Source organism: Hyperoodon ampullatus (genome assembly GCF_949752795.1).
Source record: "Hyperoodon ampullatus genome assembly, chromosome: 7".
In the NCBI taxonomy this organism is placed as follows: Eukaryota; Metazoa; Chordata; class Mammalia; order Artiodactyla; family Ziphiidae; genus Hyperoodon; species Hyperoodon ampullatus.
The window spans coordinates 68027237-68044055 of record NC_136920.1 but is presented as its reverse complement, the minus strand read 5'-3'; the positions used below and the strand labels follow the sequence as shown (position 1 = coordinate 68044055).

The 16819-nt window shown below is 43.1% G+C and overlaps 1 protein-coding gene across 1 annotated transcript in view; it reads right to left on the bottom strand.

Moving 5' to 3' along the window:
- Positions 1-16819, bottom strand: part of TEAD1 (TEA domain transcription factor 1) — a 194422-nt gene that overhangs the window by 55022 nt on the left and 122581 nt on the right. The window contains exons 3-5 of the mRNA XM_079708701.1: positions 12521-12581; positions 10116-10178; positions 9964-10026 (exon numbers count right to left, since the gene is read on the bottom strand). Coding sequence (XP_079564827.1) covers positions 9964-10026; positions 10116-10178; positions 12521-12581 — 187 coding nt within the window. The remainder of the gene's footprint in view (positions 1-9963; positions 10027-10115; positions 10179-12520; positions 12582-16819) is intronic.

Here is a 16819-nt window from a genome sequence, read left to right as displayed (position 1 = left end):
CAAAAATATATGCTACATTTGTACACCACATTAATTTTATTCTAAGATGTTTTCACACTAATATTTCTGAGATGTGGAAGAGATTTACAAAGGATGAGCACATTGTTTTATCTTGAAAAACTGTTATTAAGTCAATACTGAGTTATCGTCTATGATGTCTTAGATTACAGGAAATACTGAGTGTATGCATGTGTACATAGGAGCATGCACGAGGAAAAATGTGTCCTAGGAAAAAGCTTGGACAACTTCATATTCACTCCTTTTTACGGATTTTAAGCCTTTCTATTCCTAAGATTATAAAGGATGAGGCCATAAAAAGCCGAAGTGGGGAAAGCAAAGGCATATCTCCCTTATCCAACCAAACCCAAACTCAACCCCACAACCTGGAATGTGGAAAATATTTATGGAGCAGGAAACATGGGTCTAAGACTGTTGATGGAGTGCTAAGAACAAACAGCCCATGTGACCTGAGACTGAGGGCAGACGAAGCACTCCAAGGCAGAGTGCACGTCTCAGTACCCACTCAACTCTCTTCCTGCCCCATTCCTGGCATACCGCACTGTCAACGGCCTCACTACCTCTGCCACGCGAGGTCCAGCAGGCCATGGCAGACATAAACTTCTCAGCCTGAAGCCTTTCAAACTGTTATTGTTACTAAGTAAACAGGCTTTCATATTTCATGAAGCAGAGCAAGGCTGCCACTACAACTCTGGGATCAGCTGACTACCTTCCTCTTGCTGCTGAAATGTACACAATGTTTGGAAAATGTCTTCATGTAATAACCATGACAGGAAGGCAGCCTATCACAGATGCACATGGCTGGAGTGGTGCGCTCTTCAAACTCAGGGACATTTTATGAATCAGTCTCTGGAAAGTAGGGGACCCTTGTTCCCCGCCCCTGTTTTCTCAGCTTTTAAATATTCTGGGTAATCAATTATCTCATAATTTTTAGGCATTAACCATAAACACATTTTAAAGATAATATAAAATGGCACATGCTTGCATGTACTATATTATAGTGGCTACATATGAAATCTGAATGAACAGCATACTAAATCAATATACTCCTGCTTATTCAGGGGCCATCATTTCAGAATTTAAAGACTCCAATCTAATTTCTTCATATGGAAGCCCACCAATACATCAGGAAAAATATGTACAGTCAAAAATAAAAAAGCCCATGGATTCAAAAACTTTTGATAGCTATTAAGTGTTCTTCTCCAAATATACTTCTCTCAGCAATATAAAAATATAGCACATGAGAGGAAAGATAGAAATTTGCTTGTAAAATCACTTTTTCAGAAAAAGACAAAACAATACTTTCCTAAGAAGTAATTTTGCAGATGTTGTTTCTAATCTTGCACTATGTGGATTCATATGACCTCTGCAATTATTAGCAGTAGCCCTTAAGCAGATAAACATCATAAGAGCCTATGATGGCTTGGAGAAAGGATGGAGGGCACTTGAATTTTTCTAGCCATGATCTCTAATTTGCTTATTATTAGAGAAAGCAGGAGTAAATACAAAAGGGCCTATTTCGGGCGGGCAACGGCTAATGCCAAGGAGAGAAGGCCCATTCATGCTTCTCCTGACTTGCCATGTAATGAGTAGCAATTAATTCATCTTATTGTATTTCCAAATGCCAAAAACTCCATTCACATCAAAGAAAAGTTTTTCAAGGCTTTTACCATTGTCCATTTTTAAATGTACTGTTCTATATTTAGTATTTTATAATTGTCAATAGTGTTTCCTTTAATTCTCATGTGGGGCTCAGCATCATAAAGGATTGCAGACAAGGATCTGTGATTTGTAGGTGTGCCTGAGGACTCTCTACCAGGAAGCCTGGGATTTAGGTCTGCTAATACCAGGTCTGGGTATTGGGGAGAAGGTACCCACTAACTTTAGCCCCTTTCCCCGTGAGGGACAGTAAGAGGCAGGAAGCAGGGCTTCCCTGGTGGCGCAGTGGTTGAGAGTCCGCCTGCCGATGCAGGGGACGCGGGTTCGTGCCCCGGTCCGGGAAGATCCCACATGCCGCGGAGCGGCTGGGCCCGTGAGCCATGGCCGCTGAGCCTGCGCATCCAGAGCCTGTGCTCCGCAACGGGAGAGGCCACAGCAGTGAGAGGCCTGCGTACCTCAAAAAAAAAAAAAAAAGGCAGGAGGCAAATCTCCCCTGAAAAGCCAGAAAGTACCAGCTCCCACCACTCATCTTCTCTGTTTCATTCGAACAGGCAGACACAATGAAAACAGGGCTCGGTTAAGGGAGACAATGCAAAAGCATCTCGAGTTAGGGCAGTGAGCCCTCATCCTCCACCAGCGAGCACTCTGTAAGGAGGCAGCATGACAACACGTGAAGGGCTTGGGCTGTGGTGCCAGACAGCCCTGGGATCCAGTTCAGACTGTGACCCTGGGTGAGCCCCTTAGCCACTGCAAGCCTCTGCACCCTCACTTGCAAAGTGAGGACAACACCACCTTCAGGAGTGCTTTGAGAACTGCATCAACCACTCTGAGCACACAGTGCCCACAGCCTCGCCATTCTGTGGACGTGTCATCTACGGGGCCCGCATGACCGACCATCCAGGCTCAAGTCACTCGAGAGCTGAAATGCTTAGGAGCCCTGGTCCTGAGTACATAACCTCTGGGCTCAATGTGACAGAGCACTGTCTATATTGGAGGCCAGTTAACAATGGGATTTCCCTAGGAAGGGACAAAAATGTAGAATGAGGCTGTTTCTGTTGTCCTTAAAGAGAAAATCCAGACCTGGCTCAGCTGACATAGAAAGGTAAATGTATTCAGTCCCCTAGTTTACACTGTAAGTTCTGTATCATCACACCGTTGATGAGAGGTTCTAATTCCATCACATCCAAGCACAAGAAATTAACTGCCTCCAGTCTTGGTTTTAACCCAGCTAAATTTAAAAAAAGGTAATGGAAATATTGCTGAGGAGAAAGAGTACATGTCATGAATGCAAAAGAACTCCTTGAAGATTGGGAGATGCCAGGAAAGGCGGTGTATCATTTTCCAAATCCTGCAGCAAGGCCAAGTGCCTTGGTGCTGGCGCTGAGACAAAGGAGGTGGTTGTTTCGGGCTTCTTTTGCCTTGTGTACTGCTGACAGTCAATGCCTGAGTGAGCAAAGTGGCTCAGAAGGCCATGGGGAGCACCACTGGATGAAGTGTAGCGTGTCTTCCCCATGGACAGGCCCATTCCTGGATAGAATCAGTGGTGACACAGCCAGGATTCAGCAGTGTAGATGCAGCAAAGCCCCAGCAAAGTTCTTGAACTCCTCAAGAGAATTAAATCAACAATTTGAACTTTAAGCTCTCTGCTTACTGGAAGGAATGGCAGGTTGGAAAGAATGGCCTGCTCAGAAATCAAATCACAAAGGCCACCAGGGCGAGAATGAAGAAAATGGTCCCGGGGAGCACATAGAGCTCGTAAATTAGTCACCAACGACTGGACACAATCAGAGAAGCTCAGGCTTTTTTCTGCTCTACTGGGATGATGCAATGTCAGCAAGTACAGGCTTTTCTTCAATACAATCCAGAGCTTGACATGAATACGTCTATTGCCTAAGATGTATTCCTGCTGAGGTCAGGGCAGAACAAAGACTTCCTTTACTCTTAGCACTATCTGGACTCATGCATTCACCAAAACACACCCCAAACCAGAAGCGGCCTGGTCCACCTTCAGGGGAAGATGAGGACAGTCCACAGTGTGGGGGTAGCCCGCAGAGCTTGGCTGTGGCTCTCACAAGCCTCTGAAGCCAGCAAATAAAGGACCAGCTTTTTGCTGCTATCAGGGAAAGGAGGCCCCTGGGCAGGGACTGGACAACCTCCCAGGACAAACGAACATATAGAGACTCAGAGCAGGAAACTCTAAGTAGGAACTCTGAGAAGGAAAGAAGAGACTGTTTATAGCGCACGGAGAACACTTCTGCAGTCTTTCTACATGCTGGGATAATAAATCCCCGGAGCTTAAAAAAAAAAAAAGCAAAAACAGTTAAAGACCTTTTGATGAATTAATGGTGAGTGAAATAATTCAAAGTACAGAATCATGTCTAAAGTTGCAGGCCAGGCCTCAGTCTGTACCACACAAAGTCTTCTCAGACGGGCTGCTGCCTCTTACGGCTCAATTGCAGATTCCAATGAGGGGATAAACTAGGCAAGAGGGGGAGATGGAAGATAACACATGAAGCCAGCATGGGTAACACTGCTGTAGACCCAGCTGGTGACACAAGGTCCAAGGGAGATTTCTGAGACGGCATCTGTGGAATTCCTCAATGCATGTTCCACAGACCTATAACCCACCTGCATGCTGTAATTGCACAGATCCATCTTCTACTTTATAACTAGAACCAGGCACCTGAAGAGTGGTGGGCCAAAAGGATCATGTCTGGGCAGGGGCCAAACATGTGGTCCTCCCATCACAGAGAAATGACTCTCTTCTAGACCAGCGGTTATCACACTCTGACTTGTCTTTTAGACATTTTAGTCAAGAAAATTAAAAAAAAAAAGTATATATTTGATGTTCAATATTCTGGCACTCTGGCCACAAATGCCTTGCAGTTCCAATCCATCTTAGGGCTTCTGAATCTCACCTGCACTCTGCTGGCCTCTTCACCCTTTTCCCTACTGCCCCAGTCTCCCTGCTGATGGTTCTTGGTCTCCTCACATTGGTCCTTGACCTCTTCAACTATCCCCTAGTTTTTCTTGCCCCTTGCATCTCTCTCCTGTGGTTGAAGTCTGTGTCCAAGGCCATCCCAAATTGTTGGCCAAGTCTATCCTAGCTCAGGCCAGGATAAACTATAGAGAAGAAGTCTCAGGTTGGTGCCAATGGCTTTAGCACAAGTTCATAGTAAACAATGGGTAAAAATCTAGATTCATTTTAGGATAAGGGCCAAAGGAGAAGAGATAGTTTTCACTGGATTTGATTTTCTCAGGGAAATACTAAATGGCAAGGAAAGACACTGATGGTGGGGGGCTGAGCTTGGTTGAGGAAGGACAGTAGGTAGAGGAAATCAGAAAAAGTAAGAATAATGTTTTGCCATTTGATTTCTTTTAGTTAAAAAAAAAACCCTTAAAGGAAATATAATGAAAAGAATCATTTCTGGATAGTACAAACATGAATGCTTAATATGTCATTCTCTGTACTTACTAACTTTTTGTTGTATCTAAAGTTTAGCAACAAAAACTTCATAGTTAATTTTGATGTACACTCTCAGTTAATGGCCATTACTTGAAGAGAACCTGGCCTTTAATAACCTAAGTTTTAAATGCTGCCTTTGAAAAGTTTCAGTGTACAGTTTTCAGACTTAATAAGAATAGAACTTTTTAACATAATTCACTCTTTAAAAACAATGAGCAAGAAAGAGTATGCAGCAATCAGACTGGAGTGGAGTGGGGACCAGCCGAGGATGACAATAAGGATGGATAAGAGCCACGGAGCAGGGCCCCAGGGGTGCTTGGTCGGCCCCTGGTCCAGGCCCACATCTTTCTCCCTTGGCCTCTTAGAACAGCCCCTGAATTAGCCTCCCTGCCTCCAGCTTTGCCGCGCTCCGCGCTATCCTCTAAAAATGGTTGGAGGGATCTTTCCAAAGCATAACTGTGAACGACCCCTGCGTGCTCCCACGCTCCTCAGGGAAACCTCACCCCTCCAGTCTCATTCCTCATTCCGTGCCTCCAGCTAGATGGTGTTCTTCATGGTTCCCCCAAACCCCCCACCCCCATTATCTGTGGAAATTCTCTACCTCCCTCTACAGTTAGTTCTAATGGAATCCCCTCTACGGGGCTTTCTTTAATTCCCCCACACTCAGAATTAATCATCCTTTTCACTGCGTGGTCTTTGCACTGCTCTGTTAAATTTCTACTGCAGAGCCCCCTAGCTGGGGACAATCCACTGGGAATCTTGTATTTTCCCCAAATGTGGCCAAAAATAACAGAAAGAATGAGTGTTCCCCCAAAACAGAGACTCTTGTGTATTCAACTTTCCACGCCCAACATCTACTAAAGGGTCTAGAACACATGGCTTCTCAATGGAACCATTACTGGACTGAATTAAGTAATCATTTCTGCGCTTTTAAAGTTCAAATCTACATGGAAATCTTAAACTTTTACTAAAACAATTTTGTTTTAAACAAAAATTAAAATCCACACATTTTGGGGTGATCTGGCTCACAAACAAGCACTTTGAGAACCAATGCATTTAGCAGAAGCATAAAGCTGACCTTTGAAACTCATCCTAACAGATTTTCAAGAGCGTGACTTCTGTAGCTAGGATGACTCATCCACAACCGTGACATGAGAATAACCACTCTCTCGAGCCTGTTTTCTTCAGAAGGATATGGCAGAACAGGCTACGGAATTTAGAAAATGTGGGCTCTAAGTGGGACCCCCAAGCTGTCCCATAACGGCCGGAGGCACGGCTGAGAGGCGGGCATTTCCTTTTCCTTCTGCCTAAAGCAGTGTGGGTTTTCAAACCTTATTCAACAGAACCAGCCGAAGAGGCCACTGCTAAGGATGAGAGAGTGTGAGCTTTAAATAAAACAGCTTTTACTCTTTTATATATGGAAAATTTCGAGGAAGATTTCAATCTGAAATGTGAGTTTTGCTGCTTAAAAAAGGCTGGAAAACCACTAGCCTCAAGAATTCTCCTGCACCCCTCCCGGGAAAGTGAAGAGAGGCTCACAGGCAAGAGGTGCCCTCGGAAGCCACACCTGGCCCTGGCCCTGGCCCTGGCCCTGGCCCTGGCCCCAGGTGTGAGCAAACCACTTTTTCAAACCCCAAGGGAGAATAGGGAAATGAAACTTGGCTTCAGTCTTCACAGGAGGGCCACAGGCCTCCGTCCATCCCAGAGAACAGAAATCCTTTGACTTCAGAGCATATGGAGAAATGGCGAGAAGCCCGGCTGGAAAGGCACGGCAAGGACAGGTCTGGAGATGGCCAGTCAACAGCTATCTCCTCTAGGAAGTCTTGCTGCATCGTCTCAGACAAAGCACGGCACCTGTTGTGAATCTGGATACTTCCTGCCACCCCTACCCCTGCTCAGAAGCTATCCTTGCTGTCTACTGAGATGACTTCAACTTCTGTAGTGAGTTTATCTCATTAGCCAGTGTGAGAGGCCAAGAAGCCAGAGGCTATCAGCCTGACCCCACAAGGAACTCGGTGAGGATGCTCATCTCTGCCTCCTGAGGATGTTAGACTCCAGAGCTGAACAAGAAAGTGCAGACAGAGAGAGGAGTTCTATCCTCCTACCATGCCAAGGGACCTGAGCCCATTTCCTGGTAATGGCTGGTAGGAAGGTTAAGGAGGGCATCTTTAACATAAAACGCCTGTGGGAGGTGAAGGCAGCAGCATCTCTGCAGGCAGGTGGCAGCCAGCCTTATTCTCCTCAACTGTCCTAACTCCCTCCGAGTGGGGACGCAGCAGCTCTGCAGCTAGGAACACATCACCCCGAGATACTGATGACCATCAATCCCAAATTAGGCCCACATCTTGACTGATGGCTCAAAGTTTAAAAATCATCTTACTTCTAAAATGTAGTGGCTGAGGGACTGTGGGAAGCAAGGCCGGCACGCCCAGGTCCAAAGGGGCGTGAGGGGTGGTGACAGGTTATCTACAATGTGTACCGATGAGAAGCCTACTGCTTGAAATCCACTTCAGCCTCCGCTACAGGAAACCCTGTCTGGAAGAGCAGTGGTTTAGGATTCAGAGAGTTCAAATCCTGACTTCACCACTTCCTATGCTGGATGGTTTTTGGTGAGTTAATTAAACCTTTGGATCCCTGGTTTCCTAAATATTACTCCTCAAAATCCGAAGAATGGAACTCACTTTGTAGTGAGCTTACATGAGAGAACACACAAGAGGCTCTGCACTGCACTAACTCCTCTCTTTCATCCCCAAACTCAGCAGCACATTGTCCATACAGCTCGTCTCTGGGACTGCCTACACATTTAACTTTGGTTCTTTCTGCGAACACTTATCCTACAGTGCCCTATATTTCACATTCCCATTTCCACGGCCAGCTCTGTGAATAGAGGATTGGTTGTTAACTGCCCACTGTGATAAGCGCCATGCCTGGAACACTCGACTGGTATTAGCTGATGGGAAGAACAAAGGCCTCCATTTTTCCAAGAGTAATGAGGTAGGGAGGAAGGAAAGGAACTGTAAGAAGATGGAGGTGGTTCTTGGAGATGAAATGCCGAGCCAGTTGCTACCCCACTGCCTCTGTTTCTGCCTCTTCTTCGTGCCTGCCCCAGAGGAGAGTGGTCCAGGGCTGGCTGAAAGTGGGGGGGAAGTCTTTTTGTAAGAACAAACACAAATACGACTGTGTGTTGGTATGTATGTGTATGTATAAGGTAATGGCAAAACTGTTTCCATTGAGGAAAATCTGTAAAGTCACCAAGAGAGAAAAAGAGTGCTTGTGGAATCCCATGGGGATCCCCTCTGACCGGGAGAGCTTTACCCACCATTTACAGGGCTTTCGGTCCAGGGCCATGTGCCCTGGTGAGCATACAGGAACCACACAGTGCAGAAATAGAACAATTCATAACATCACAGATGGAAACACAAAATTGATGTCTGTAAACTTCTTTGTACATCATTAATCCGTTAGAGAAACTAGAAACAGAGTGAGAACTTGAGCAAACACTGGGGTAGTTACATCCACATAGAAAGGACTGCATCTTTGGTTAAAAAGCAGGAGCTACGAAGTTATTTTAGTCTTCCAACTGCTCAGCCAGTGCAACTAAAAGCCAGCCACCAGCAGCCACATGTGTGAGCGAGCGAGCCAGCATGCTGCCCACTGCAGAGGGCACCCCAAATGCGCCTTCCTGGTCGCTAGACCTATTTCAGTCAGCTTCGTTTGCATAAAAAATGTTGGAGGCCTTTGGGAAGGGTCCCAGTGTTCACCACTTGGGGCTGTGAAATTACACTTTGTCCTTTAGTTTAGAACAAAAACACAAATTTACTTAATGTATGGGGGAAAAAATCAGAACAGAACCAAAAACAGGCATATGGGAAAGACAACAATATGGACTACAGATTCATTTTTATTATAAAGTAAAGCTCCTCCATGCAAACTATAATCCCTTTGCATTTCTCAAATAGGGCATTATGGAGGAAAAAAAGTCATGTATGCTTTACTGCAAGTTTTGGAAAGGGAGAAAATAGGGAGAACTTGCATTTTTAAGTCGTCCATGCCTCTGTTTTTGCTATGAAATATATTTTAAAAGACCAGAAAATGAGGCACATGTACCATAAAAACAATAAACTCAAGTATATACGGAATTGCAAGCATGGATTTGGTCAAGAGCTTTCCCATCTCTAAGACCTATCTTTTTTTTAAGCCCTCACCTCAAATTTCTTTTTTAATTAACAAAGCCACACACTTAAAAAACATTAAGCAATGTGGAAGAAATCTGGCAGAAAATACTCTCTGTTGGAAGAACACATGAAAAATTACATGAAGATGTATTTTTCATAAGTACTGAAAATACATCAAAAGCACGAATTAAAATAATTCCTAAATTTTTTTTAAAGTAATTTCATGATGGCCACTTGGAAATGATTCATTTATAATTTCTACACCAACTTTGCATCTCTTTGACTTTTTTTCCCTCTCCTAGCTCAGGGCTGCTTGGTGGATATTTGAAGGGTAAAAAAAAAATCATGTTTCTGTGCTGAAAAGTTATCAAGACCAGCTCTCTGCTGCATTTGCATTGTTATTAGGAACACACACACACACACACAAACACACACACACTCTCTCTCTCACTCTCTCTCTCTCTCTGAGCTTAATGTGAGGCTAGTACAGAAACAGAGAGATTAGACACAAAGAAATGTAAACAGCTCTCACATGCGAGGAAACTAGGTTACCAGAATCCCAGCACCAGGCATTCACCAGTCACCATGGAAAACAGGAAGTGAGATGCATAGCAACCACAAGCCAAAAAGCAGGAAAGCGCATACCTTTAGCTTGGAATGAAAATCACGAGATTTCCTTCTGGCAAGAACCTGAATGTGACTAGACACCTGCAGGGTAGGGGAAGGGAGGAAAACAAAGGAAAAGCCTGTAACCATGGAGATGAAAAGCCCCCTACAACTGGGCAAGCCAGACGTACCTTAATGGCGGCTTGAATTTCTCGAACTTTCTTTCTTGCTAAGACCTGTATATGACTAGACACCTACATTGTTCGGGTTTATGAGGGGAAACAAAACAAAACAAAACAAAACAAAAAAAGGAAATCAAATATAAAATCGCTACTCCTTGGGAGGGTTTTGGGGTGGGGGGGTGGGGGAAGGTTATTTGCATCTCAACAAAGCTCTGCAGTTAGGAATACACAGTCCCAGCCAGACACCAAGCCCCCAGCGCTGCTCTAAGCTTTTCAGACTGGGTCATCACTGCAGTGACTGGAGTCAGGATGAAAGTTGAAGCTAATCTTAGTTTTCTCACTCAGGAGAAATCATGGGCACGGGATGAGAGGGGGAGAGTGGGGTGTTTTCTTTATAAAATTAAAAAGGTGGGAGTAGAGGTAAATGAAAATATTTATAGCTTCTCAGTATCAGGAGGGAAAATCCCTTTTTCTCAATTTAGAAGAGACTATCCATAAATTAGCACATTCCGCAGAATCAAAAAGCTGAAGCTGTAGGTTGTATTCTGATCTCATTAAGAGCTCTGGATTCTGTAGCAAATGTTAAAATAATACTGACATGTAAATTAGATCTCAAAGAGAAATGGAAAGACCCAGTTAGCAGAGCTTTTTTTTTCCCCCCTTATAAATATCTTTAATCCTTCCACTCTTTTGGGTATTGACTGGGCGCCAAGTGGATTTGCATATTATTACAGAGCGAAAAGTGTGAATACAGCCAGCCAGCCATCCTGTTAAAAATCTGGGTTGAAAAACCACACGGATTTGCTGAACAACAAATTCACATTGGAGAGGTATCACCAACTGCCGCCTAAAAACATCCCCAGGATGCCGGGGTATGGAAACCAAGCCAAGCCCGGCTTCTGAAACACAATGATTCCACTGGGTAAACAAATTTGCATCTCTTTCAGCGGGACTTGGTTAAATTTAGAAGTGTCCCCCCAGTGAAGGGGTTGGGCACATGACCAGAGCTCACAGACCAGCAGACAGCCCAGGTCCAGCACCTTCAGTATGCTGGGAATTAGATTTGTCTGTTTCAGAAATTTAGAACCTCCCATTTAGAAGTTCAGCAACTGTGAGGCCATTACTTGATTTCAAACACTCCAGCCACCCTAAAAACAGGATTTATGATAACAAATGAACCTCTTATCTCTAACTTTGCCTTCGAGTTTCAATTTGCTTCTGCATTTTATTTATTTTTTTTTAAGTATGGAGAAGCAGGAACTCCCCCATCCTCTTCACCTCTCCATCCTGCTCCTGCTTTCACTTGTTTTCACCAGAATTTTGCTCTGATGTGATTCTCTTGACTTGCTGAGGGCCACAGTGGGGGGAATATCCACCGAACAGACAGTGCCCTGCCTCTGAGCGCGGGCAGGAGGCCACCTGCCTCTGTGCTGACTCAGCAGTGGGCTCCCGGCTGGGGCACAGGAGCGTTCCTGGGGAAAGCTCTCCCCGTCATAAACACTCAGGAAAACAACTCATCACTGAGCAAAGGACTGGAATCTGCTGCTCAGGCTTAACGAGACCACAGTTGAGCTCGCCTTTTGATTTGATTATAGTTTTTAAAATTCATGCCATTTCAGTCAGCATAGGTCAACATTAAAATACACATATTTTTTTTTTTCTGTTAACAACTCACCCATGAGGTTGGTTTGATGGTTTTCCCCCTTCCATTTCTTTCTTTTTCTGTTTTTTGTTAAACACTAATTTCTCATCCGTTCCAGTTCTGAACTGGGTCAGAGATTTGGGCTGCTTTACATCAGAAGGAACGAGGAGCGCCAGAACGCTGACAGAGGGCAGAGGAAAATTCCTGACCCTGCTCTGCACAAAGGTATTGTAACTTCATTTCAGTCACAGCAGCTACTGACAAAAAGCCATAGCTTAAGGAGCAACAGTTCCCTGGACGCACATCATTCAGCCTTATATTCCAGCCAATACTCATGGTTGCTGGTGTTACTTTTTCATTGAAATGATGACTAATATGTAATTGTTCCAGGATTTTACAATGCGCAAAATCTCAAAATTTCATGACTTGCAAAGTATACCTGCACCTGCAGCTTTTGCAATGTTTGCAGATGCACAGTTTCGGAAAGAAATTTAAGTTTTACAATACAGTGCAGGAACAGTTCATACACTGTCCTTAGCGGTGAAACTTTCCCATATGTGTATAGAAGGAACTCCAGAGACCACATAATAAAAGGTCACTGAAATGATGAACAGTGAAAACTGAGCCAATTTCAAACACCTACAACACTGACGTCCTTACAGGGAACTCCAATTGGGGGCTCCTAGGAGCCAAAGCACAGACAGCCACTGCAGCCAAAATGCCTCCTTGGGCCATTCGCTAACATGCACAATTTCCAGGTCGGTTGTTTTACCTGTTTTCTGGTCCTCGTCTTCCCTGTCCTGAGTTTGATGTATCTGGCTATCAATTCATTCCTACCTGAAAGAAAGAAGAATTTACAATAAAGTAGGTTACTTTGGGGCGGGGCGGGGGAGGGGGGAGCCTCTGAAAAGCTAACAATATAATTCAGAATCAGGAATTTTTGTTGCACCTGTAAGTTTATTAATGCTAGAAAAATAAAAAGGACAATTTTTTGCAAACAATATTTCCTAGGAGAAATTAGGACGAAGGGAATTTAATTATGAACTACAATCAGCAATTGAGGAGAGAAATGTGCCTTTTAAAAATGTGCCTTTGTGTTTGCATGCTTGTCCCTAAACGGATGGTCACTTGTATAAAAAACAAATACAAGGATTAGTGTGGGAGTATACAGACCTGGTTCTGTTCCAGTCTTATTTTTCATATTCCTTCTCACCCAGGTTTCTACTCAGAGTTAACTCCAGTTAGAGTCATAAGAGCCATGAGAGGATGAACTGCTCTGACCACAGAAACACAATGAAAAGAAGCTACAGTATGAACACAGACACCCCCCTAAACGTAGTCACTGTGCCAGTAACAAACTATACAGAAAACTGTCAGTGCCAAAAAAAAAAAAAAAAAAAGACTCAACCTTTTCCAAGCTTTATTACCTCTGGGGGAAAGAAAACGCCTTAAAGTATAAACAAATACCCCCGGTCCCTACTCCAAGAGACTGAGAAATCTCAAAGAGACGACCTGAACTATAATGGGAAACTACACCCCCAAAGCCAAGTGGGGAAATGTATTACTAATACTACATGAAATATAAATGCACTCATACGGGACACGTGGGTCCAAACTGCCACTATAATCATCACGGTGTATCTAGTGGTCTAATTTGTGTTTGCTGTCTTACTCCCCACACATACTGCATAGCTGAAGACAGCAAGAGATTTTGTCTTGTTCCCCAAGGTCTCCCCAGCACGCAGCACACTGCTGGGCACACAGAAAGAAAAAATGAGAAACTAATACAGCCTCTGGTGACAGAGAGTACCACAAGCCCCAGACCTCCCCAGCAGAGTAAAGAACTGGCGGCCCTGGTGAGAGTGTCTTTATGGGAATCTTGCCTGAGAATTCTAAAACCTCTCCCATCGCTGCCTAGAACATTCCTGTAATTATGGTTGTGTTCTCCACCTGCCCGTGTTAGGACCATGCAGGATATGGTTGTCACTGGAAGGCAAGGGAATCGTGGAATCTTGGGACTGGGGAGTACTTCTGAGTCATCCTTTCCTACCCCTAAAAGTCTAAGTCCTTATGTAAGCCAGCACTTCTAGAATTAAGGAAGTAGCCCATGCTATCTTAAAATATACCGAAGAATTAAAAGACCCTCCTTATTTGAGGCTTCCTGTAACTTTCATCCCCAGATTCTTTTTGTTCCCCTTAATAAGAACAAGGCTAGTTCTTAATGCACATGACTGCCTTTCAGATATTACTGACAGCTTTCAGGTCCTCCTGCAGTTGTATCCAGGCTAAACCTTTCCTGTTCCTTTGTTATCTGTGATAAGCTTTGGAACACTCCCATATCCATCCTGTGACCATCCTTTGTCTAGTTTCCTTTCATAGCCTGGAGCCCAGAACTGTAGTCACCTCCCTGGTCCTAAATACTCCACCTCTGTTAATGCAGCCTAACACTGCACTAGATCTGGGGGGATCACAATAAACTGTCAACTGATGTCAATTTGAACTCTTAGGTCTTTTTCATATGGCCTAATTCTCAGATATATCCCTACCCCTGTTCCCAGTCTTTTCATGTGTAGTTGGGATTTTCAGATCCAAATACAAAATGCTGTATGTATTTCTATCGCATTTCATCTTATTCGATTAAGCCTATCATTCCAGTCTTTGAATCTCAGATCCTGATTCTGTGACTGAACTTATCCTTTAACCATAGGAAAAGGAACTCTAAATTCAGTTTTGAGGATTGCTTCTCAAAGCATTCTCTTTCAACTTTTGAGAACTACCAATATGCCCTGTAGTGTCATCAGGTCTACTTCTCCATCTCTCAGATGGTTGTACAGATTTTGCAATTTGTCTCAAAGGCTGGCTAACAGCAGAGCCCAGCTAGGAGTGCCTAATTACCAGAAGCCAGACCTAAATGACAATGTCTGCAGCAGAGCCAAGCATCCTCCAGCTCAGGACCTCACTGTGCACCCTGTTCAGAGCTGAGTGGCCAGGACGAAATAAATCCAGGGCTCTGAATTACATGCAATTTCATCTGAACCTTGTCCAGATGGGAAAAACGTCTCCTGCCCCCCCATTTGCTTATTTTCTAGGAAAAGAGACAGAATAGCTTGATACAAGTGGCATACAACCTATATCACCAGTTTTTAATTTCTTACGGCATTTGGTTGAATGAATGAGATCAGTACCTAGGACAGCCACGTTTGACTGTGCACCCTGGGTTTATGCAGTGGCATAAACAATGTCAACTCATAATTTGATTAAAATGCTTCTAAAGACCACTACTTCTACAAGAAGGCCTCACTGAGCATCTACTATGTGCTGAGTGCTATGCTACATCATTTCATGGAAAGCTGGTCATGACTCTCATGTCCCTGGTTCTTTACATGAGCAAGATTACCTTTCTTTTAAAAGCCTGTGTTCTTTCTTTCATACCATGTTTCAAGCCATGAAGGGTAATTAACTTGAAGCTGCTATGTGTTTCTTCTTGCCTTGCCATAAGGAATATTGCTGATTCAAATTATAAATTTAAATTCCACTAACACTAAGCATCTACCATGAACTCAAAGCAGAGTGTTAATCACTTTATTTTTTGTGAATTTTTTTAATGACGATAAGGGTGGTTTTGTGCACAGAAAACATTAGTCAGGTTTACCTGGCTTTAGAAATGTTTATTTCATTTGTTTAGTTATTTTTAAAAAAACCCTTAAATGCCCTAGTTCATCTTTTAAGTTTTCAGTTCAACTTACAGATCCTATAATTTTTATAATCACTTTCAAAGGGCCATTGGATTAATGTTTGATCCATTTTACAAACCTAGTTAAACTCCTTCAAACATTTAAACTATGTATTTATAATCTATAATTTAATTCTTTTAAATATTAGAATTGTTTGATTTAACTTACAAAACCTCCCCTTAAACAACTGTTAGAAACCTAATAAATTCTCTTAAGTGCCCCAATATTGCTTAGAAATCTAGTTAAGACTTCAACCCTCCCTAAAATCAAGTCTAAGTCTGTTACTTTATTGCATATTTTAAATTGGAAATACAGGCTAACCTGTTATGTGCGCCAAATTATTTTAAATATGCATACTGAAGTACTCACATGCACAAATCCTTTAAATAAAAAATATTAACACTATGGCTCTGATTATATTAAAAACTTCTACATTCATTTCTAAATCTTCCCAGAATTATAATATGCTTACCCTTTAAGGAAACAAGTATGTCATTCCAAATGATTTTGGGATATCTTTTTGGGTGCTTGGAGTTGTACTTATTTTGCTAGGTTCTGAATGAATTCTTGTTAGCAACCTTGATAGGACGTTCTGAGCCCTATTTATATGTCTATAGCATGGCCCTCCAAACGGGGTGGATTCAAACAGTTCAAAGCCTTGGATTTGAATCATGGTACTAAGGTACAGAATTCTCCAATCAAGGACAGGGAACTCAGGGACACCAAACATCACCGATGTAACTGGCAGTGGGGCTCTGGTCCATACAACACAGTTCTGTTTCACAGCCATGAAGAATGCTGGTTATTAGAAATGTTAACCCTCATTTCTCTAACTCTCGCTTCCAAAAAAAATACACATGTACACATACAGTGGTGCTTGATCCAGTAAACCTTACATTACAAAAGTTACTTTCAACTAGGTTAACTTTAAAGTTAATCATGACATGCCTAAACTATTCCTACAGTTATGTGGGTACCATCTCTCCCTGTGCCTTACATGATGACTGTCTGGTGTATCAGGGATATAAAGACAGCCTAGCCTGCTGCCCACAAGGAGTTCACTGTCCAAAACAAGGGCTAAGATAGAGGAAATCAGCTCTACGTGTCAGACAGCAACTGAAAGAGGTTCTAGTAACATATATGGGTAATCAGCCACAAATAATTCCAGAAATCTAGAAAGCCTTCCCCAAAGTACTGGAACATAAGCTAGCCTTTAAAGATAGATTACATTTTCTCCAACATTATAAAAAAATTTCCAACATACACAGTGAACACTATATACACTATATACCCACCACCCAGATCCTACCTTCACTTTTTCTTTATTTGCTTTATCA